This window comes from Pollachius pollachius, assembly GCF_949987615.1.
Source record: "Pollachius pollachius genome assembly, chromosome: 3".
NCBI classification, from domain to species: Eukaryota; Metazoa; Chordata; class Actinopteri; order Gadiformes; family Gadidae; genus Pollachius; species Pollachius pollachius.
Window position 1 is genome coordinate 50,033,127 of NC_136936.1, and position 22,717 is coordinate 50,055,843.

General features: G+C 50.8%; 2 protein-coding genes across 4 annotated transcripts in view; one reads left to right on the plus strand and one right to left on the minus strand.

The window, feature by feature from the left end:
• gpm6bb (glycoprotein M6Bb) overlaps nucleotides 1–10,252 on the plus strand; it is a 33,578-nt gene extending 23,326 nt beyond the window's left edge. The window contains exons 2-7 of one of the 2 annotated variants that reach the window (XM_079731431.1): nucleotides 1,998–2,184; nucleotides 3,959–4,115; nucleotides 4,448–4,616; nucleotides 5,110–5,183; nucleotides 5,459–5,524; nucleotides 8,213–10,252. In XM_079731431.1, the coding sequence (XP_079587557.1) occupies nucleotides 1,998–2,184; nucleotides 3,959–4,115; nucleotides 4,448–4,616; nucleotides 5,110–5,183; nucleotides 5,459–5,524; nucleotides 8,213–8,362 (803 nt within the window). In that variant the 3' untranslated portion in view covers nucleotides 8,363–10,252. Of the gene's footprint in view, nucleotides 1–1,997; nucleotides 2,185–3,958; nucleotides 4,116–4,447; nucleotides 4,617–5,109; nucleotides 5,184–5,458; nucleotides 5,525–6,394; nucleotides 7,662–8,212 lie in introns of those variants that run through there. The other variant, XM_079731432.1, reaches the window with a different exon arrangement.
• A 74-nt stretch (nucleotides 10,253–10,326) lies between these two features.
• Nucleotides 10,327–22,632, minus strand: ofd1 (OFD1 centriole and centriolar satellite protein). 2 transcript variants are annotated; one of them, XM_079731180.1, is made up of 22 exons: nucleotides 22,368–22,632; nucleotides 22,083–22,286; nucleotides 21,917–21,985; nucleotides 21,787–21,814; nucleotides 21,590–21,697; nucleotides 21,288–21,424; nucleotides 20,821–20,994; nucleotides 20,534–20,640; nucleotides 20,316–20,435; nucleotides 19,776–19,849; nucleotides 19,580–19,671; nucleotides 18,669–18,858; nucleotides 17,621–17,751; nucleotides 16,812–16,923; nucleotides 15,776–16,369; nucleotides 15,141–15,309; nucleotides 14,419–14,510; nucleotides 12,802–12,918; nucleotides 11,671–11,804; nucleotides 11,324–11,533; nucleotides 11,175–11,233; nucleotides 10,327–10,560 (listed from the first exon to the last, which is right to left on the minus strand). In XM_079731180.1, the coding sequence occupies exons 1-22, from the start codon at nucleotides 22,461–22,463 to the stop codon at nucleotides 10,515–10,517; spliced, it is 3,063 nt and encodes a 1,020-aa protein (XP_079587306.1). In that variant the 5' UTR covers nucleotides 22,464–22,632; the 3' UTR covers nucleotides 10,327–10,514. The 2 variants fall into 2 exon arrangements, with proteins under 2 accessions (XP_079587306.1, XP_079587305.1); XM_079731179.1 differs by having other exon boundaries at nucleotides 15,776–16,534.
• Between the last annotated feature and the right edge of the window lie 85 nt (nucleotides 22,633–22,717).

Sequence of the window (22,717 nt, forward strand, 5' to 3'; positions counted from 1 at the left end):
ACAAAACCAGGCCAAAACCCACTCTATAAACGGATAGCTCATTGATCGAGTGTGCGTTATTGCTTTTAACACACATTCTCTCTCTCTCTCTCTCTAAGCCAGGACACTAGCAACACTGCAGTGTCTAGCGCCGCACTATCTGCTATCTGCTATCTGCTATCTCTGGACAGCTGATCTCATGGAGAATTCAATGCATTTGAAGGCTAGGTTGAACTGATGGACCTAACAGACACAAAGGAGGATGGCTCACACAATGATGAATTGTACGATAATGAACGGGTGTGACTGCTACTCAGCCTCACATGCCCTGCTGTCTTTTGTTCCAACTATATCAGTCATATTGTAATTATAGCAAGCCTCTTCCCCTCCATCAAAAGCATCAGACAGTGAGGCTGATTTTGGAAATGAATGGCTCCTTGGTTGGGTTCAATATCCTGTTGATGTCTGCACTGCTCTCTCTTTGGCTCTTTTATTATCTCTCTCGCTCTCTGTCTGGATGTGTGTGGGTCTCTCTCTCTCTCTCTCTCTCTCTCTTCTTTGAGGGTTCGTTCCCAAGATATGTGGGTCATGGATTCAGCCAGCCTCTCCAACCAGGGAACACTCCCTGGCCTCTGATGCTGGCTGCCATGGCGATCCTCTCTTTACCCCCAGAAGACAAATGTCTTCCCCGTCCGGTTCTGCTCCACAAAGGGTCGAGTTCAGCCCCCTTATGGCCAGCGTTTACCCAAACACCAATATATCGCCTTTAATTTAGCCTGGCCGGGCCAGGAGCTTCCACACACACAAGGCATTCAGGGTTCCACCACGTGGAAAACCCAAGCAACTTGGTCTCTGTCCATCTCCTGCTGAACCAATATTTGGTGTGTCTGTCTGTTTGTCTGTCTGCAGAGTTGCACTCTTTACACTGTGAAATATTTATTTCAATGTGACAGACTCACTGGTGGACTTTTAAAGTTTAGCGTAGGATTTATTATGCCAGAATACCTTGGAATACACAAAGACTGGGCAGGAGGGCGTTTGAGGAGGGAAATAAAAAAGGCCCTAAAAATAGAATCCACGAAAGGCCACTGTCAGAATCCACTGAATAACCATGAGCAACCATTAGCATTGCAAATCAGCTCCAACTTGGCCTTCACGGGCACAAAGTGCACGAGCATGAGAGTCATCATTGGGTGGGTAGGGACACACAGGGTAGGTCGAGAGAGGATTTAGCATTAACATGAATCAAACGTCAACAATCAAACCAAGCAATGATTGGTGGGGACATGTTGCTGGTGTTCCTACTCAGAAATACGTCCGTGTTCAGACGCCTTATTGGATCCGACTTCTCTTCCTTGTAGAGGTCAGTCCTCATGAGTACTGCCCGGGTGCCTGAGATTTAAATGGCAGCCACGCTGATTGGAACTGCCACGTATGTAACTACAAGCCCGAGTGCGTCTGTATCACCTGGGCCCCCACCTGGGGCCCCGCCGTGTCATAACCGGCCAGCGCCGCTGATTGACTCCATTACCGCCCGGTCGTTCCCCGGGCTCCGATCCGGTACAGGGAGCCTTTAGTGCTCTTACTGCTGCCGTGAAAGGTCATTCAGCTCTTAACAGCCTCGACAAGGTGCCCTCGAACCCCAGCCCCACCTGGAGCCTCTCTCCGTCACCGGGAGCAACGCTGTGTTACACCCCAGGCTAGCTCTGGACCAATCAGAGTGTTCGGAGGGCCTTCAGCGCACCAATTGGTCCAGCTGAGTCAGAATCAGGCTGCCGTGTTAATCTGTCATCGTTGCAGATTGAGACATCGGGACGTCGCTCAAGCAAACTGGGTTCCTGATTAAAAGTGTTTCAGTGGTCCTTCACTGTGTTTAGTCCCAGTCTTACCAGTCAGAACCAGTGCAACAAACTACAGCCCCTTATACGAGCCTGGGGTGGAGGCCCGTTGATATCGCTCCATCTGATACACCAGTCACAGTGTTGTCTAACCATTCTCCCTGGTGTCTCCCCCTGCAGGCTGCTTCGAGTGCTGCATCAAGTGCCTGGGCGGGGTCCCGTACGCCTCGCTGGTGGCCACCATCCTGTGCTTCTCGGGCGTGGCGCTGTTCTGCGGCTGCGGACACGTGGCGCTGACCGGCACCGTCAGCATCCTGGAGGCCCACTTCAGCACCGTGACCAGCAGCCACGCCATGCTGACTGACGTGTGAGTAGTGGACACGGCCGCCCGCCTTCACCATCCTCCTTGATCCCCCTCCGTCAACCACCTCCTCCAACCTCCACCTTCCACCTCCTCCAACCTCCACCTTCCACCTCCTCCACCCACCTCCTCCATCCCCCACCCCCACCCACCTCCTTCACCCTCCAGCCTTCACCCACCTCCTCCACCCGTCTCCTCCACCCCCCCAGGCCCCAACTGTCTCCTCCAACCCCTTACCTCCACCCACCTCCTCCTTCCCCCTCCTCTACCCCGCCCTCCGCCCGTCTCCTCCACCGCCCACCCCCACAGGGGGTCAGGTCTTGAGTAAGAGCGATTGCATTTGGAACTAATTAAGCTTTGCAAGCAAAGCGTTTGGCCAGGGGGAATGACGAAGCCGTCTCGAGACTCTCTGATCTCTCCTCAGAGAGGGGGTCCTTCACAAGGGCCTCCTTGCCGACCTGGGTACTGGAGAGCAGGGTAGAGCCCCAGGCCGTCTCTGGTCTCAAAAACTCACGAGCTCATTTGACATAAACTGCAGTCCACCATGCGAACCATCACCATCAGAAGAAGTTCAGTGATGTTTGGACCAGGCCCTGAAGCAGAGCCAGGACACGTTTAATGACTCCACTCATGCAGTGTTATTTGTAAAGCGAGACAGCAGAGTCCCTCAGAGCGAGCCGCGTTATCCTAGAGAAAACACCAAATAAGGACCTCTTGTCCTTCTCATCAGCGTCTCCATTAGTCTCCAGTGAGAGAGGGGAACCTCAGGGAACCTGAGCGCTGGTTTTATACGGAAAGTGGAATGATACACAGCGGTGAGTGGGCTGTTTAACTTAGGACTGCACCGGCCGGGGTCGTGCGTGTGTCTCTCAGCAGATGTGGCTGTCGTCCTCCTATCTGTCCACTTATAGAACGCAGAGCCCACTACCAGCGCAGGAAACCAAAGCCTCCAGCTCAGCCGCGACCATCTGCTGACAATTTATCAGCTTGGCTCCGCTAATGCTTTCAAGATTCCAGGAAGAACCCGGGAAAGAGAGACGCTAGGCAGCTCTCTCCCTGCCGAACAGCGGTATTTCAAACACCATCACTCCGCTGTGACACTTCTATTGCCCGTGGCCTCAGGCGCAGGTCGCCATCGCTTAATCTTGTTTACTGCATCTTGTTGTCTGCATAACCTTACCGTCTGTTTGTGGAAGCGAGGGGACGACTCCTCTACCGGCCGTAAGGTGGCTGGCGGTAAGGGGATGCGGAGCCACAATCATATCTCATCATAAAAGTTATTACAGATAGGCCTGACAGCCATAGGCTGTTAGGCGGCCATTTAAGTCCTTCACTCAATGTGCCGTGATGGATCGTCTCCCCCGCTGGTGGAAAGATCTTAAACAATAGTGACATACATAGAAGGCAGAATGACGTCCTCAAAACGGTTGTGTGTAGACCAATGTGTGAGTAAACGGATGCTTAGTCCATATCTTTAATAATAATAATAAAAATAATAATAATGGATTGAATTTATATAGCGCTTTTCTAGACACTCAAAGACGCTTTACAGTGAATGGGGGGGACCTCACTAACCACCACCAGTGAGTAGCACCCACTTGGGTCTGGTCTGATGAGATGAGCTCATATCTGGTCAACAGGTGCTTCACTACCTCTGGGTTCCTATTGGTTTGGACCAATCATGTGGTTGGAGGTGGAGATCTGTGAGTGACACGTCACGTAACACTCGTCACGTGACCCTGTCTGTCCCATGACCCTGACTGTCACATGACCCCCACAGTGTGCAGATGATGCAGTACGTGATCTACGGCATCGCCTCCTTCTTCTTCCTGTACGGGATCATCCTATTGGCCGAGGGCTTCTACACCACCAGCGCGGTCAAGGAGCTGCACAGCGAGTTTAAGACCACCATCTGCGGCCGCTGCATCAGCGGGCTGGTACGTTGCTATGGTCACTGCTGTTGGCGCCGCGTCGCCACGGTGACTGACATTCCCCGAAACACAAAGGAAGATGTAAACATACAGCCACATATATATGTGATACATTTATGAACAAATGAAAAGTATTAGAAACATGTAGAAATATATACAGATAAATGGCTCAAAATAAAATGTATTATGTGTATGACACAATATATAGGAAAGAATATGAATAATAATTATATAATATAATTCTTATATGTAATTATATAAATAAATATAATAAGGTGAGTTTTTAATGAAGATGCTAAGACGCTAACGTGACCCGTCGTCTCTCTCTGATTGGTCAGTTTGTGTTCCTGACCTACATCCTGGGTGTGGCCTGGCTGGGCGTGTTTGGCTTCTCCGCCGTGCCGGTCTTCCTGTTCTACAACATGTGGTCCACCTGCACGGCCATGAAGTCCCCTGTGGCCAACATCACTAACATCGACTCCATCTGCGTGGACGTCCGTCAGTACGGTGAGGACACTGCACTGAGGGGCATTATGGGTAGCCCCATAACGTTATAGTGAAGTCCAGAGAACACACGTAACAATATACGTTTCCTTTATACAATCATCACACTTGGACTGGTGTGGTTTACACCTGGAAGGTATTTGTGGCTGATCAAAGTTCAGGGACAATGCAGGTCTGGGTGATGTTACCATAGTAACCGTCTCCTCTTGCTCCACTAAAACTAAAGTACATGTACGGCGAATCACCATTATTTTGTCCACAAACTCCGTCCTGACCAATATTGAACCCTGCACTGAGGTGCATTTTGGGTAACTCCATCACGTCAATATAAAGTCCAGAGAACACAGAAGACCAAGAGTCGTACGGTTTTGTCTACATCGCGGCAGCTTGCTCACGCTGAATCGAGACAAGGAAATAATTTCTATTGTAGCAGATGTTAGGATGGCTGGTGAATTGTGTAACCCTAATTCGCCATGGCTCTGCGTTGCTGCTGCAGGTATCATCCCCTGGAACGCCACCCCGGGCAAGGCCTGTGGCTCCGCGCTCGAAGACATCTGCAACACCAGCGAGGTGAGGCCTTCTAGTCCTGCAGACGCCCGTCAGGCAGACGACCCAACACGCAGACCCATTCACCACTAACCCGTCTGGGAGAAGTGGAGTCCATCGCCCTATAAAATTATAATTAATACATTCAAATGGCAAATTACTGAACTTTAAAATTTCTGTTTTATATTGTTTATTAAAGAAAATAACGTTTTTTACGAAATGAATTCAAGTAATTTTCCATGGAACCCACAAATAATGTAGTTCTGATGTCCTTTGTTCCTCTCCCCCCCCCCCGCCAGTTCTACCTGTCCTACCACCTGTACATCGTGGCCTGTGCCGGGGCGGGGGCCACCGTCATCGCTCTGGTAAGCACCTCCCCCTCCCCCCCCCCCCCCCCCCCCCGCGCTCATCCTGTAGTCGCCCATCCTCTGCACGCGTGTACCAGTTGGCCACGGGCGGAGTCACTCTGCTCATACCGCTGCCCTCCTCACCTCCAGGGTGAGGCTGCATGACGATTCACAGCTCAGCTCCAAACCCATCCGCTGTCTGGTGTCGCTTTACCCACTCAAAGGTGCTGTAGGGAAGGTTTGACCGCCGTAGAGAGGGAGAGGTTTAAAAACACTGTCCCCGCCCTCTCTGCTCCCCGAGTTTCCCCAACATTGAGGACTGTTGCTTTCCGCGCACCCGTGATTGACAGGCAATATGGAGCCCCTGAACCAATAAAGAGAAAGACGTCCTGATTGGTCAGGGACTGCCCGGGAGAGTTCTAAACTCTTTATGGTCCCGGTCAGAGCCAGTCACACCCAGAACAGACGTCCTCACAGAGCATTTGAGTCACGAACAGCAGACAGACAGCTGTGGTATCCCCAACAGATTAAATGACAGCTCTTGAATCCAACCTACAACACCATTAAAGGCCCACGCCCCGATTAAGAGAGAAGGGGACAGCGCGCTTCGCTAATCTGTCCATTGCTTCCCAAACGGGACGTCTGTGTGGAACGATGAGGAGCTTAGCACCCATGATATTAGCATTCATGAGAACATGGAGCCCCGCTAGGGTTCGAAGGGTAGAGGGGTAGGGGGGGTAACCAGGTCACCGTAGCAACGAGGTCGATGTAGCAACGTCTAACGTGTTACTGGCCCTGGGAAGGAGTGTGTTGCGGGGGGTTGGGGGGAGGTCGCTGGCATGGCTTAACGGTTTCTCTGACCTCCTTGTTTCTGTTCTCTTCCACCAGCTGATCTACATGATGGCTACCACTTATAACTTTGCCGTTTTGAAGTTTAAGAGTCGAGAAGACTGCTGCACTAAGTTTTAAACCTGTTTTTGTTTTCTGTTTTTTTTTTTTCTGAGCGCACAGTGCAGCGTTTTGAGTCCGTTGCCAAGTAGAGACAGTTGCCACTGACAACAAAGAAAGGAAAAAGTAAACTAAAAAAACGAGGGAATAGAAACAATTTACTCATTAGCGTTCGTGAAAAGTGTACATAGCTGATTGCGTGCATCTTCTAGCATCTGATACCCAGGGAGAACCTGAGGGCAGGCGGTCGTCTGGGGAACCGGATAGTTCTGGTTCCCCCAGGCCTCTGGGTGAACCACCATCAGATTATATATAAAGGTTTTACTACACAGACATCCTGCTCTGTCTCGGCTCTGCCTTTCAAACTGTCCCCCTGGCTACGCTGGCTTTTACAATCCCTTGCGAACACTCCATAAACCATTGTTTATGTATATGTTAAAATATATATATATATATATAAATATGAAATTCAAATTTGTGGCGATGAAAGCAAAGTAAAAATGCAATTTCAAAATCTAAACTGGCACAAATTAAGGAATAAGTGTAGTTACGCAGACGGGGATTCTTAACCACCTGAGGCTTAAACTGTAAATAAATAAGTCATCCTAAAGTCAACAGATATAAAGATTAGAAATGATCTAATGCTTCAGGCCTTTCTAACGAGTTAGCGTCAGACCTGTTAGCGATGCCTTTGTAACCAGACTAGCTCTAGACACCACGTTAGCAACGTAGCATTGGAGTGCTAAAACCCATAAAACATCCCAACCTTCGTTTACACGTCGTCGTGCCAACCGGCCAACCACCGAGTATTACACCGCAATGTATTCTGGATCTTCACTCAGAATAACCAGACTAAAACGCCTCCCCAACACCAGCAGTATTATCATGTGGGGTTAGGGTTACACCGCGGTGAAGGAGGCGGTCCGATGCCTTGCTCAATAGAGAGGCCTCGAGGCAGTACAGCCGCACGGCACTCAACCGCTTCTGTTTCTTGACATATATTATACATGAATGCAATTTGCTTATTTTTTCTTAAGACTGGGCAAAAATGTGAATATTTTTGCTGAATCAAAGGCTGTTTTTATCTTTCATTATGATGATCTATGTCAAACATTCCCCTTATTAACTCAGAAGTGCCATTAAAGACCCCTTTGTTGGTGTTTTTATAAACTGTATGCCTGCATGCTTACAATTTTTCTTTGGAGATTATTTTATATGTTTCCGTTTACTTATACTTCATTTTCATATATTTAATTCTCTCCTATTATTTTGGCAGACTGTAGTTTCTTTCTATACATAAATAAACAATCTTTGTTTACAAGATATTCCCGCAGTGTATTTCTTATCACTTAATTAAATGACCACGATACAGAACCTCAGGGGATAGGGTCGCTTGTTCGAGCTCAGAGCGGCGTCGTGCTACTAACCTCCTCTGTGTGTGTGTGTGTGCGTCCGCTGCCATCACCCTTCAGCCTGCATGTCTCTGCTTCCTGCCTCTCCTCCATTCAACACCTCTCCTGTATATAATCTGTAATAATCATGATTAGTAACGTGTGTGTGTTATGTGTTATGTGTGTTGTGTCTTCTGACAAGCTTAACTGCGTGTGTGTGTTTGTGTGTGCGTGTGTTGGTGTGTGTGTTGTGTCTTCTGACAAGCTTAACTGCGTGTGCGCGTGTTGGTGTGCGACTCTTGACTCCTGTCTGAGCTTGCTCGCCCTGGACCCCTTCACAGTCCGTCCACCTCACCTTCTCTTGCAGGTCCACTTCCTCATGATTCTCTCTGCAAACTGGGCCTACCTTAAGGACGCCAGTCACATGCATGCCTACCAAGACATCAAACTGAAGGAGGAGCAGGAGCTCCTGGACCTCACGTCACGCTCCAAGGAATGCCTCAATACCTACACATAAGGACGAGGACACACACGCACACACACACACACACACACACACAACCACACCCACACCCACACGCGCACACAGACAAGACAATACACAATACACAAGACACCATGAAGGCCGATTGCTGGCGGCCCTTCTCTGGGCAGAGAGAGCACAGGGTTCACATGAATAACCTGCCAAATCCCCTCACACTGTGCAGAGCTAACCAGGCTTCTAACACACTAATGCGTCCATGTTGTGGCTTTCTGTGCTAACTCACCAGTCCGTGTGTTTGAACTTTATCTGTGTGTCGCATTTCTTCCGTTTCTTCTTCAGTGTTTTGGCTGAGCTTTTTTGTTTTCGCTAGAGCTTTGTTCAAAGCCGGCTGACCTGGTCACCAAACGTTAGATGTTAGATGGAGTATTCTCACATGAGGCATGAAAAAAGCCACAGGTTGTTTGACGGTGTTACGTGGTCAGTTCTATGTCCGTGATTTCCAAACAAGATGACACAAGGTCATCGTCAGCACAAAGAGGTTGTTTTCTTTCCTTTTCCAAAAACAAAGCATCACTTCTCCGTCTCACCAGTGCATGAAAGGCCTTGTGTTCAAAGTCAGGTTAACCTTCTGCACCAAAAGACAAAGAGTATGTCACAGTGTTATGATGGCTGCCGAGGGGAGGGAGTTTAACATCAGCTCCATTCAGCGCTTATAACCGCCATACATACAGGCCCTGATCCCCCCATAACCATTCTGCAGCAACATCTGATACAAGCGACCAGCATTTCATTCATGCTAGGCCGTGATTGGCCTTAGTCTAACCTGAGAGAAGTGATAGAAATGAACGGCATAGATACTAACTCTACCTCAGGCTTCCACACGATTGATGAATGGCTTGAAATGATCATGCGGACCACTTCCACACGCTGAGGCTGGTGGTTTCAGTAAAGAGGTTTATGCACCACCACATGTACTTGCCTGGTTACTGGGTCGGCTTGACCAATTTCGGCATGCCCAGTAGGACCAAGCCATCTCCGCCATGTTGACCAACCTGCTTCACAGCTAATCGTCTTTACCACTATCTGTAAAATAATTGGTTCTTTTAGGAATTGTTGGCAAAAAAATAATTGATTAATCAATTTGAAGACTGAATTTAAAATGTACATACATTTAAGGTATGGAATTACAAATCACTACATGATTTATGATGTGATAAATGTTCTGAATGTTATTTTTTAATCGTTCAATGAGATAAAATAGACTTGTTTTCTTGTCATTGCATCTGTTTTTAATGCAATTGTGATCACTTAATTTCTTTCTGTTAGATGAGGATGTTACAGAAATATGGTATTGTTCATTTCTTTATTGCATGAAGAATATTGTTTCCACGGTGACACAATGGATGTACGGTGATTTGTACTGACATCGTAGGCAGTGTTTGCCCCCTTTCCACTCTTTTTTCTAACTCATTTACGAAGTACCGTCACTTTGTATACGTATAGCAGTAGAGTAGGTGTTGTAGTCTTTCTGTTTATTGAAATCAACCCCCACATGATGCCTATAGTATTTTGTTACAGACAATGTTCACTGTTTTCTATGAGGGTCAACGGTTTGGGAATTGATTTCAGCGGTTCAATTGTCCCCCCACTTCGGTGGAATAAGTTCCAGTGATGGTGACGTTTATTGAAATTGGATATGGTGATCTACACTGTAGATTCAGCCTAAGTGTGTGATATGTATTTGCAATGTTTTCACACCAAAAAAAACGACTGTGAGCTCCTACCGCTCAGTATGAAGGGAGAGCCACAGGAACAAGGCAGTCCGATGGCAGAATTATTACGTAGACACAGAAAGCTGTGGAGAAGAACCAGGCTTCTATCAAACACAGGAAGAACTACAATCCCGCTTCCTGTCTGGCGTGAGTCCACCTCATGATGTCAACCGTCTACTCTCAGCCTGTTGAATGTTTTTACAAAAAAAACTACAAATAAAAAAATGTATTCAAAATGTTGTGTTTTTATTTTTCATTCACACAAACAAATTAGTGGCATGTTAAATAAAAAAGTACTTCATTGAAATAAAAGTGTTTATTGATACTCATACAGTGAATAGGGCGCTAGTGTGTGTGTGTGTCGACTGTACAATACAAAGTAGATGAGACAGTAGAGTTTGGTTCAAGTCGGGTCACCAAAAGTCATCGTCCACGGCCTCGTATGAGAACGCTGCGATGCTGGGAACACAACACAGCACATTCAGTATGACACTAAACAAACGGAAACTCACAAAGGCCTAACGTGTTCTCCGGCCACTTGACCAGGAAGCTCTAAAGAGCTTGTATAAACTCTGCTTCCCAAAGCAGTAAATCGATAAGGGGAATCAATAAAACAGCTGTTTGGGAGCGGTGGGAGGTCTTGCAGCTGCCTTCGGGAATTCCCATGCATACAAATCTTAAATAAACGATCCCACACAGCCCCAAAACAGCATCTGCTTTTATTGAAGCTCTGCATGTTAACTGTAAGACTGCTTTCATTTACGCTCCCTATGTAAACTGTACATCTGCTTTTATTGAAGCTCAGTATGTAAACTGTACATCTGCTTTTATTAAAGCTCAGTATGTAAACTGTACATCTGCTTTTATTGAAGCTCAGTATGTAAACTGTACATCTGCTTTTAATGGAGCTCCCTATGTAAACTGTACGTCTGCTTTTATGAAGCTCAGTATGTAAACTGTACATCTGCTTTTAATGGAGCTCCCTATGTAAACTGTACGCCTGCTTTTATGAAGCTCGCTATGTAAACCGTACATCTGCTTTCCCTCGTCGCTCGTCGTGTGTTTACCCGTACCTGTCGTCTCTCTCCTCGGACAAACTCCTAGCGTCCGGGCTGCCGGCCCCGGCCGGGCTCTGCAGAGACAACACAGAAGAGAGAGATGACCTGGTGTCGCCACGAGCCTTCATCACAGGGAGGTGCTGAGCGTGAAGCAGACTCTTCACCTGCGCCCGCTTGGCTCCCCTTGCCTCCAGGACCATCTTCATGTACTTCTGCAGATGGTCTTCTGCCGGGCTCCTCGTGACGCCGCTGGCGCCCTCTTCCTCCTCCTGCTGCTGCTCCTCTTCGCTTCTCTGCCCCCCCACTGCCTCCTCCTTCTCCTCCCTCTCATCCTCGCCATCACTCCTTTCAGCGTTCTTCACTTCCAGCGGAGTCTGATCACACACACACACACACACACAGGGGGAAACCCATCTTATAAAGCTACAGTCCAGGTGGTATGTTGCTATAGCGACCCCCCCCCCCCCCCCCCCCCCGCCTGGCCTCCCAGACAGGACTGGACGTTGTTTACCGTCTCCCTCTCCAGACGGCTCAGCTCCTCCTGCTCCCGCTGCCGTCGCTCCCGTCTCTCCTCCCTGTCCCGGCTGCGCTCCTCCTCCCTCTCCTCCTCATGCTCCTCGGCGGCGGACTCCCCAGGGGCCGCGTCTGGGGACCCAAGACTCGGTCAGACCCCTCGTACCCCGACGCCCCGTACCCCGACGCCCCGTACCCCGACGCCCCGTACCCCGACGCCCCGTACCCTGACGTGGCGGAGGGGATAGATACATCAGGGGTGGTGGAGGTGATAGATACATCATGATGGAGGGGATAGATACATCAGGATGGAGGGGATAGATACATCGGGGTGGTGGAGGGGATAGATACATCAGGGGTGGTGGAGGGGATAAATACATCAGGGGTGGTGGAGGGGATAGATACATCAGGGTGGAGGGGATAGATACATCAGGGGTGGTGGAGGGGATAAATACATCAGGGGTGGTGGAGGGGATAGATACATCAGGGGTGGAGGGGATAGATACATCAGGGTGGAGGAGATAGATACATCAGGGTGGTGGAGGGGATAGATACATCAGGGGTGGTGGAGGGGATAGATACATCAGGGTGGAGAGGATAGATACATCAGGGGGGTGGAGGGGATAGATACATCAGGGTGGAGGAGATAGATACATCAGGGTGGTGGAGGGGATATATACATCAGGGGTGGTGGAGGGGATAGATACATCAGGGGTGGTTGAGGGGATAGATACATCAGGAGTGGCTGAGGGGATAGATACATGGGGGGTGGTGGAGGGGATAGATACATCAGGGTGGAGGGGATAGATACATCAGGGTGGAGGGGATAGATACATCAGGGTGGTGGAGGGGATAGATACATCAGGGGTGGTGGAGGGGATAGATACATCAGGGGTGGTGGTGGGGATAGATACATCAGGGGTGTAAGAGGAGATAGATATATCAGGGGTGGAGGTGATAGATACATCAGGGGTGGTGGTGGGGATAGATACATCAGGGGTGTAAGAGGAGATAGATATATCAGGGTGGTGGTGGGGATAGATACATCAGGGGTGTGGGCGGTTCGGACACTCGAAGGGAACTTCTGTCAAACGCTCGGACAGAAGCGCAGCAGCCGGCAGCGACTCACCCCCTTGTCCTCTCTGGGGTACCGGGGACTCTGGGGGGGGGACCGCTTCGCCGGGGCCCTCCCGAGGGGAGCGAGGGGCCGCCGTGTCCAGGAGCAGCTCTGGAATGCTGCCGGGCTCTGGAAGGGAGGCGGACAAAGAGGGCCTGTCAGAGGGGGCCACAGTGCAGCGGGCCGAGGGCCGCCCGGAATACATAATCACGGGCCCTTCATCGGGGCCCTTTGTGCGGCGCGCTGAAGGGACACGTCGCGGGCCAGTCACACATTCATTAAAACACAGCCAGCGGATAATCCCAGAGCCACTTAGAGCACTCCTTTATGCCGCCACTGTAAGGGCTGCTTGCAAATTCATGAATTCATGAAAATGCTCGCACCTAAAAAAAGCCTCTTCTCCAGACCCCGGTGAACCACTCTGATGCGCTGTGGCTCGTATTCCGGGCCGCATAGTAACACTTCTGTTCGGTACACAAGTGAATGGATGCTAATCTCGGGAGTGTGGTCTAAAGGAATCCCCGGCGTGTCTTGAGATGGACAACACGTCTGTGTCGGACAAAGCAGCCAATGTGAGGCAGGGATTTTTATGGATTAATCTCTCCATCTACGATGGGTTTTATTAATAACTCTCACTCCAGAATAGCACAGCATGTGCTGGACGTGCATGGATCTGACCGGGCATGGATGTGTGACACGTGTTGGGATTTTAGTGGTAGGAACCCCGGTTAAACGCGGCTATCGTCTGAGGGATCTGATCGACGTCAGGGTGGGTCCATCCCTGGAGACGCTCCTGACCAGAGGACCAGTGCTGTGAGGGCAGGCAGATCTGCCCTGAGGCCTCGTCTACCCTGATTCACATCCTGCAGTGGAGGTCGATCTTCAGACACACCTGCCGTCATCTAGCAACATGAACTATGACAATAGATATCTACCGGGCCAGGCAGCGCCCTCTTTCTGAACCAGTGCAATGCAGCAGTCCCTCATCTCACACAGACACATAAACAGGGACTAGGCTGAACCCCAGGACTCAAACCACACCAGGAACACACGAGTTCCAAACCCCGTCCATCCGGTCCCTCACAACCCGAGTCCTCAGGAGAGGACGCGCTCAACGCACTTATGTACACTTATACAACCTACAGTATAAGTATATATATAAGGTCTAAAAACATTGTGCTTTTCCAGCCAAAACCCACTCCCAAGGCCTCAGGTCCTTTGCTTTTAGGCACAACTTTCCCTGTTGGGGCAGCACACACAGCATACACATCATTAACTAAACCAACACACACACACACAAACACAATACTGAAAACAACAACTAAAGTACAACAAAGGAATTGGCTCCTACATATATAATAAGGGAACCAACGGTACGGTTGGATATAAAACAGAGCTAGCCCCTCGTGTGAAGCTATCCATGATGTTTTATTAACCGCTGGCAGATGCTCTCATCCAAAGCGACGGTGAATCCAGCAAAGGTCTCCAGAGGGGCAGATGACTCCGTTCAGGCTGCGGACCCCGTCCCCTTCGGCCGGGAGTCAAACGGCGTCGCCCGACACTCCGGCACATTCCCTTCGGAACTGTTTACACCGCGGGAAAGGAACTCACACAGCGGGCTGAGAGTACCTGGCTGGGTGGTGGAGAGGTCCTCCAGGTGGATCTCCTCGGGCCGGGGGGACGACTCTGAGCTGGAGAACGGCTGGGGGGGGCGCGGCGGGCTGGAGGGGGAGGAGCCACAACAGAGAAACGGTGAGGGTCTGAACTAGGCTGGGTACCCCCCGCCCATTTTGCCGGCGATTTTGAATCCGCCCTGCTGCAGGGTCTGGAGAAGAGCAATGCATTTAGTTCTGCTTCCGATACGTTTTTGCGGGAGCCAATCACCAAGCTGGCTTTTCCCCCTGGCACGCTATTGGCTGGTTTAACACAATGAGACGGGGAAGCAGCCGATTGCGTACAGAGTCATTTGATGCCCGTTGATCACACCTCTTGTGCTGAAGAAAATGACAGCAGCCTCCGCGGACCAAGGTGCAATCTGGGATTGAGCTTCGTCTGGAGATAGCCAGGCTAGGTCTGAACAGCACCAGGAGAACCACCGGGAGGGGCACCACCCTCCAGGGGACCCCCCGGGCTGAACCCCACCCTCCAGGGAACCCCCCGGGCTGAACCCCACCCTCCAGGGGACCCCCCGGGCTGAACCCCACCCCCGGGGAGAGGGTACCTGGTCTGAACCCCACCCTCGGGGAGAGGGTACATGGTCAGAACCCCAACCTCGGGGAGAGGGTACCTGGTCTGAACCCTACCCTCCAGGGGACCCCCCGGGCTGAACCCCACCCTCGGGGAGAGGGTACCTGGTGTGGTCGCGCGCCGTGCTCTGGAGCTGGGGGGCGTGAGGGGGGCTGAGGTCCGGGGAGAAGCCCCCCTCGGACGGCGGGGTCCGGTCTCCGGGGGGGGCCGGGGAGAGCCCTCCGCGGGGGGAGAGCCCCCCCCGGGGGGAGAGCTCGGGGAAGGCCGTGACCCCTGGAGGGGACGGAGCAGAGGGTGGAGAACACGTTGTTAGCGGAGCGGGGGGAGAAGGCGAGGGCAGGTTCTCACGTCCAGCGACTTATGAATGATCTTAAGAATTGAATTCGAATAATCGGCGATTAATCGCATTTCGATCTTGATATTAGCGTCTTAACAATCGCAAAATTAACATAATCGGAGTTTTCGATAAAAAAAAAATCTTCTATTTTTTTAATGTTTTATAGAAAGTGCACAACAGCTGGATACATATCCGTACATTATTTTAGTTTTGAACATTTTCTTTTGGACCATTTTCTGTATTTTTCTCAGTTCCAAAGTGTTTCTTGAGAGAGGCACGCTGAACAAATACATCGTGTTTCCAAACTCAAAAAAAGAATCGTTTGGACAATCGTGATTTCAACATTGACCGAAATGATCGTGATGATGATTTCTTCCAGAACCGAGCGGCCCTAATGTATACCTTCAGTGCTCCTCGGGCGAGGCCTCTGTCTGGGGGCGGAGGAGAGGCGTCTGGAGGCGGAGCCGGGTGGGGACGGCGTGACGGAGGACGGCTCGGCGGACGACCCGAGGCCCGGGTCTCCGCCGGGGCCCGAGGGCCGGCGTTGGGTCAGGTCCGTGGACGCCGCCCTGGACCGGGGGGGGGGCGTTGCGTCGGGGGTGCGGCTGACGTGGCGTTGCGTTGGGGGAGGGGAGAACGCCGGCGCCCCAGAGACCCGAGACCTCCGGGGGGACGGAGGTCGGGAGCGATGCGCTGGGGGCGGGGCGCGGCTGTGGGCGTGGCTATGGGCGCGGCTGTGGGCGTGGCTATGGCCGCGGCTGTGGGCGTGGCCTGCGGGCGGTGGCGGGGGGGAGTAGTGCCTCGGCGGGGGCGACCAGGGCCGCGGCGCCCTCTGCTGGTAGCTCCGGTACGCCTCCTCCAGGGCCTCCGCCTCCCGCTCCAACTCCCGGAACCGGGCCTTGGCTCCGGCCAGCAGCTCCGTCTCCTCGGGCTCCGGGGAGACCCCGGGGGCCCAGCGCGGGGGGGCCCGTCCTCTCAGGGCTCCAGCTGCTTCACCTACACCACCAGCACCACCACCACCACCACCACCGGGAGCAGCAGCGTCGTCATAGTGACCCAGGAGGAGGGAGGGCCGCCGGGCGTAGACGTCGCCGCTGAGCTCCAGGACCGAGCGGTCCACCAGTGAGGGTTTGGGGTTACGGAGGACCTCGTTCTCCAGGGCTGACCCCCCCCACAGCCCGGGTCAGAGGGAGAGGACGGAGGGGAGTGAAGAGACCAACCACCAGTAAGGAGAGCGCCAGAGGGAGTAACTATCATCTACAGGAGGGGTTTTAGACGGAGGAGCCACACTAGATGAGCACATGCGGACCTCAAAGGTGAACCTTAAGGTGTTCACGCTTTAAACCTCGAGTACGACAGCCGTGGAAAAACTGGGAAACTATGAAAGGAAAGGAGGTCCAAGGGGAGGGATCGCCATGCAGAGCGGAGCGTGCCGTACCTTGATGCGTCTGCCGCAGCCGCAGCTTCACCTCCTCAGCGTGGGTGTGGAGCCAGTGGCTCTTCTCCTCGCTCTCCATCAGCTGGGCTGTGAGGAGGGCGCAGCGCTCCGCCTGGGGAGGGCAAGGGGGAGGACGGTGGGCGGAGGGGGAGGGGGAGAGGGGGAGGGAGAGGGAGAGAGAGAGGAGGACGGAGGGGTAGGATGGGCAGAGGGGGAGGACGGTGGGTGGAGGGAGAGGGGGAGGGAGAGGACGTGGGCGGAGGGAGAGGGGGACGGAGAGGGAGAGGGGGAGGGGTAGGGGGAGGATGGGCAGAGGGGGAGGGGGCGGAGGGGGAGGGAGAGGGGAGGGGGAGGGAGAGGGAGGGAGAGGGGGGAGGAGGGAGAGGGGGAGGGGGAGGGAGAGGGGGAGGAGGGAGAGGGGGAGGGGGAGGAGAGGGGGGGAGAGGGGGAGGAGGGGGAGGGGGGGGGGATGGTGGGCAGGAGGGTTACCGGCACGTTGAGTGGATCAGGAGGAAGATGGGAAGTAGGATAGAAAGAGAGAAAAAGAATAATAGGAAATATAAGGAATAATAATAAAGAAATATATTGTAAAGAAGAAAGTAAGAAAGATTGAGAAATGTATGATATGAAAGGAAGAAAGGAGGAGACAGAGGGACTTGATCGCAGCAGCTTGAAGTGGTCAAGCCTCTCCCTGGTGGCACATTTCTACCAGAGAGCGAAAAAAGACAGAGCCGACTGCATTGTTTCCCACACTCTGTGAGAAGTGAGTGAGGAAGGAGGAGAGCAGAGAAGGAGGCGGAGGGACGGACCTCTCCCTGGAGCTGGGTCTGCAGCACCTGCCTCTGCCTGTCAGACTCCTCCTGCTCCTGACCGCGAGCCGCCTGCAGCCGCTGCACCTCCTTCTGGAGAGTCAACTGCTCCTCCGAGGGCCTGGCCGCCGCTGGCAGGACAGAGAGACAGAGAAACACATCTTTAGAGGACGGGACAGAGAAACACATCTTTAGAGGACAGGACAGCACAGAGAAACACATCTTTAGAGGACGGGACAGAGAAACTAATCGTTAGAGGACGGGACAGAGAAACACATCTTTAGAGGACGGGACAGAGAAACACATCTTTAGAGGACGGGACAGAGAATCACATCTTTAGAGGACAGCACAGAGAAACACATCTTTAGAGGACGGGACAGAGAAACACATCTTTAGAGGACAGGACAGGGAAACACATCTTTAGAGGACAGCACAGAGAAACACATCTTTAGAGGACGGGACAGAGAAACACATCTTTAGAGGACAGGACAGGGAAACACATCTTTAGAGGACAGCACAGAGAAACACATCTTTAGAGGACGGGACAGAGAAACACATCTTTAGAGGACAGGACAGGACAGAGAAGCACGTCTTTAGAGGACGGGACAGAGAAACACATCTTTAGAGGAGGGGACAGAGAAACACATCTTTAGAGGACAGGACAGGACAGAGAAACACTTCTTTAGAGGACGGGACAGAGAATCACATCTTTAGAGGACAGCACAGAGAAACACATCTTTAGAGGACGGGACAGAGAAACACATCTTTAGAGGACAGGACAGGGAAACACATCTTTAGAAGTACGCAATGATGTCAGACACCACCTTTAGAAGGATATGATTACTTGCAAACTCTGGTATAGAACCTGTGCTGTTCAGGTCCCTGAACCAATAAACTAATCTTTAGAAGACCAAGTCAGAGTTAAAACACCTTTTTATTGGCCCTGATGGGTTACCAACTTCTAGGAAGCGTCTTGAGGGAATCTTGAATAAACACACCCTCAACAAAGAAAGAGTCTAGAGTCTGTTTGAGGGCTCTGGCTCCCTACCTGAGCGGAGCAGCCTGCTCTCCTCCTGCGCCTCCTCCAGCTGCCTCCTCAGGAGCCGCAGCTCCTCCTGTAGCTCCGCCTTCTCCCTCTTCAGACCCGGGTAGTCGCCCACCGCCTCCAGCCGCTCCCTCAGCTGCTCCCCCTGCTGGCCGAGCAGAGAGGCCTGCTGCTGCGACGCCTCCAGCGCCCCCTGCAGACACCGGAGGGAACAGGCCCTTCAAACGGTGCGTCCTGAGGTGGAAGGCACCGGCACGGAGTCGACTACTTACAGAGCGGGGGTCCGAGTTAGCGTCTGCAGGGTGCAGTGCTGAGTGCAGGGATGCAAACACATGTATGACAGAAAAAGAGAGCGCTACCCAAAGTCTGAAAAAATATGACGGCGTAATATCCTATTAACATGAGAAGGCCTATGCTATATGCTTTAATAAATAGGAAATTCAATTTAGTATACACTGCTTCATAAGAGACAGACGGACAGACAGCACCAGCTCATCTTAAGCAAAAAGATTGTGTCTTACCTTTATTTATGTGGCAGTGATCTCATCCCGTGGTGTAGCCTACCACATCCACTTAGTTAAACGAAGTTATCGAAGTTATCTGAAAACTAGTAGGTACTTGTCCACAGCGTCCCCAGTGAATCGACTCTTACGGGAGACCCTGTCGGAGACCCTCTCCGTAGCTCTACGTGCGCATGCGCATCCAATATTTAACTAGGGCTGTGATTGGTCCCCTAACAAAATCATTTCTGGAATCACTTTCCCCCCCCCCCCCCCCCCCCCCCAAAAAAAAACCTCTTCGGATCTGCACGAACCACACAGGTCCCCAAAATCTATGATTGAAAAGCGCGCCGTTTGCATGTCTGTGAGTGAGTAGAAACCCCCTGCTGAGTCCACACCTCCCGCCGAGCTTACCTGCACGCGGCGCAGCTCCGCGCAGGCCTCCAGGTGCTCGTCTGTTTTGGCGCCCAGGGCGGCGGTCTCCTTCTGTATGCGCGCCGTTTCCACTGCGAGGGCAAAAGCGGAGAATGAGTGTCACACACACACACACACTGCAGTCATTTTCTTGCATTCGTTCGGTACTTGTTTTAGAGAGATTAAAGACGCGTGCCTTTGTTCCTGTTCTCGTTCTCTGTGAGCTGTTCGGTCCTCTGGGTGAACTCCTCCTTCAGCTCACTCTTATATCTGAGGATGAGGAGGATGAGAGCTCTGTGATATGCTGTACGGTACGATCACTGACCACATCCTGGGGTTAAGGCGTGGTTCAGCCTCTTACCGAGGTGTGCATGTTATATAGAACACTTACACTTAAGTAAAGAACACCAATCATAAATATATACTTGTGATTTATCCATCAGATGTAAGACTAAAACCAGACAAGAGTCAAATGTGTGCAGGGCTTTCATTTTGAAGAAATGCAATTGGAAAAACCAAACGATCAATTCTGTGCGATGACTCTGAAAGGTTTGTAATGATAACTGTGACATATTTGGGTTTCCTAATTGTGTTTCATTAGAGCATTATTAATCTTTACGTACTATACAATAAGGGATCCCTGAAGGTAGGGGTGAGACATGTTGCTCTACAACACCTAAAAGAAGACTGAGGACAGAGGGGGTGGAACCTAGAGGGACGTGCAGAAGAGTTGTACCTGGAGACTTCGTTCTGGAGCTTCTGTTCATAAGTTTCTTCGCTGGTTCTCACCGCCAGCTCTCTCCTCCTCAGGAGATCTTCCAGGGCCTTCACCTTGTCCGCGTGCATTTCACACGTCCTGCCGGCAACATCACGTTACATCGCGTGCGCTCTGACAGTTATTGCGTTTTATCATTATAATATACTATATTATTCTTGTAAAAAAAATTGCCTTACTTTTCAAACCCCTCCATCCTTAGTTTCAGGTCGTTTTCTCTGTTCCGCACCTTTTCGATTTCTTTTAGAAGCGTTTGCCTCTGCATATACACGTTATTTTCATCCATCTGAGAAACAAGCAAAATACATTTAGCATTACGATGGGTTGAGGAATCAATGATGACTCACAAAAAGAGTTTCAGGCCTGGACAAAGAGCTAGAAAGGTCCAAATAGTAATGGTGATGAGGGCCTGGCTGTGGTCAGGGCCGCAGTTTTTTCCTTTACATTCGTCTCTACCCTGGCGTACCTCTTGCTGCTTCTGTAAGCGGTCGATCGCGTTCTTCTCCCGGTTCATCAGAGCGTTGGCCTTCATCTCGTACGTCCTCTCCACATCTTGTCTGAACTTGGCAAACTCCTTCTGGGATCTGGTTTGTTCGTCCATCTTCACCCTGGCCAGTTCCACTTCTTTAAAATGTTGCATCTAGAGAATCACACAAAGGAAGAAACGTTTTAAACAGCCAGTGTGTTCACAGTACGTTATCATAATTTGGCGGGAAATTATTGTTACGTACACCCTTTTCTATTAAGCTTATTACTAAGCTATTATATTATAGCTTATATATTATTTTTAAATATGTAGGAGGAAACTCATTGTATACTCTGCTCAGACACACACACACACACACACACACACACACATATATATAAATATACACACAAACAAAGACACATATGTTATTAGCTTATACCACAATTATATATAAAACAGCCTACCTTTAGGTTCATTTCGGCATGCATCTGTGAATCCAGCTCCCTTTTATACGCAGCCAGTTTAGATTCATAGGACGTCCCCTGGTCTCCCCGGTGATGCAGACCCTCGTACTCCTGGTCAATCATCTTCATCTTGTCGACTGTAAAGAGTCACACCGTCAGGGACAACATGCGTGTGTGTGTCTGTGTGTGTTAGAAAGAGTGAGTGAGTGAGTGAGTGAGTGAGTGAGTGTGACACAAATCCCATTAGCTACAGTGCAGTGTGTCATGCTATACAAGCAAGGTCCAGAATGTTGCGATCGTACCAAGAGATTCTCTGTGACCCCCTGTGGAGGTGGTCTGTGTGTCGGCGTCGGAGCAGGACCTGTCGCCACGGGGATCTGCTAGATGGGTCAGCAGACTCGTCAGGAAACCTGGAGGAAATAAACAGCGCTCTGTGTATCAGCACATTATGAATGTATTTAAACAGCAGGTGTCCAGTCAAAAAGATGACTCTGCATACCCGTTCCAGCCTCAGCCTCATTGGACGTCTGTGGAGAGAGGAATCATGCAGACATTGAGAGAGAAGTCACTTAAACAAGACTTGAATATTAATGACCCTGGCCTTGATACTTTCCAAGAACACTTCCTACCAATGATTTGTAAAGTGGAGAATGATGACTGATCTTCATAAACTGGAGAAGGTCCTTTGTACTCAGGATCTACAGTACAAAGTGGCAGAGGAAATAACATCATTAAATATGTGCTGAACACAAACCGGACAAAAAGGGGAAGATGCAACCACATACGTGTTATTACCTTGTCTTTACGCAAGCCGCTCTCAGGGTAAAACACAGACAGGGTGTATTCATGGCCAGAGGTCTTGAGGTAGTCAGCCACTATGGTGTTGGACGCTGAGAGCAGGAGAGAGTCGGGTCTGGGAGACACCGATCCAGGGACGGAGTCTCCTCCACCCAGCAGAGGATGCTTCAGCTCCTGGATCAGCTGATTCCGCAGCTGAGTCTGCAGAGAAAATAGGACTGACGATCATCCTCCTCACAACTGCGAAGAGAAACAAGGTGATGTACGAGGACATCTGCTTACTTTGAGCGTGTCGAGCACCCCTTTACTCTTAAAGGTCTGGTAGAGTCTCTTCCTCAGCTCGTCTGGAGATAGGAGGTCCTCACGGGCGGCAGACATGACTGGAGAACCGAAACCACAAAGTGAGGGAGCCAGCGATCACAAGGTGGACAGTGGTCGAAATGTTCTCAAAGCATTAGCTTTTAACATAAAATGACATCCGAATAGGATTATTTCATCAGAACTTTATCCTAGCAACCGACATAGCAGCCGAGTGGCGTCTCATCAACTCAAGTGATCAGGGATTTAAAACCAACCAATTGACGCCGCTCACCACTGTCGCGAATTAGTGACGTATTGTATCTCTAAAATAT

Excerpts from the sequence above, each read along its gene's own strand:
- ofd1 (XM_079731179.1), bottom strand. The coding sequence starts at position 22,463 with ATGTCTGCCGCCCGTGAGGACCTCCTATCTCCAGACGAGCTGAGGAAG. Across the intron at positions 15,310-15,775 it reads TCGCCCGAGGAGCACTGAAG|GGGTCACGGCCTTCCCCGAG; the intron begins GTATACATTAGG and ends CGTCCCCTCCAG. Across the intron at positions 14,511-15,140 it reads ACGGCGCGCGACCACACCAG|CCCGCCGCGCCCCCCCCAGC; the intron begins GTACCCTCTCCC and ends CTCCCCCTCCAG.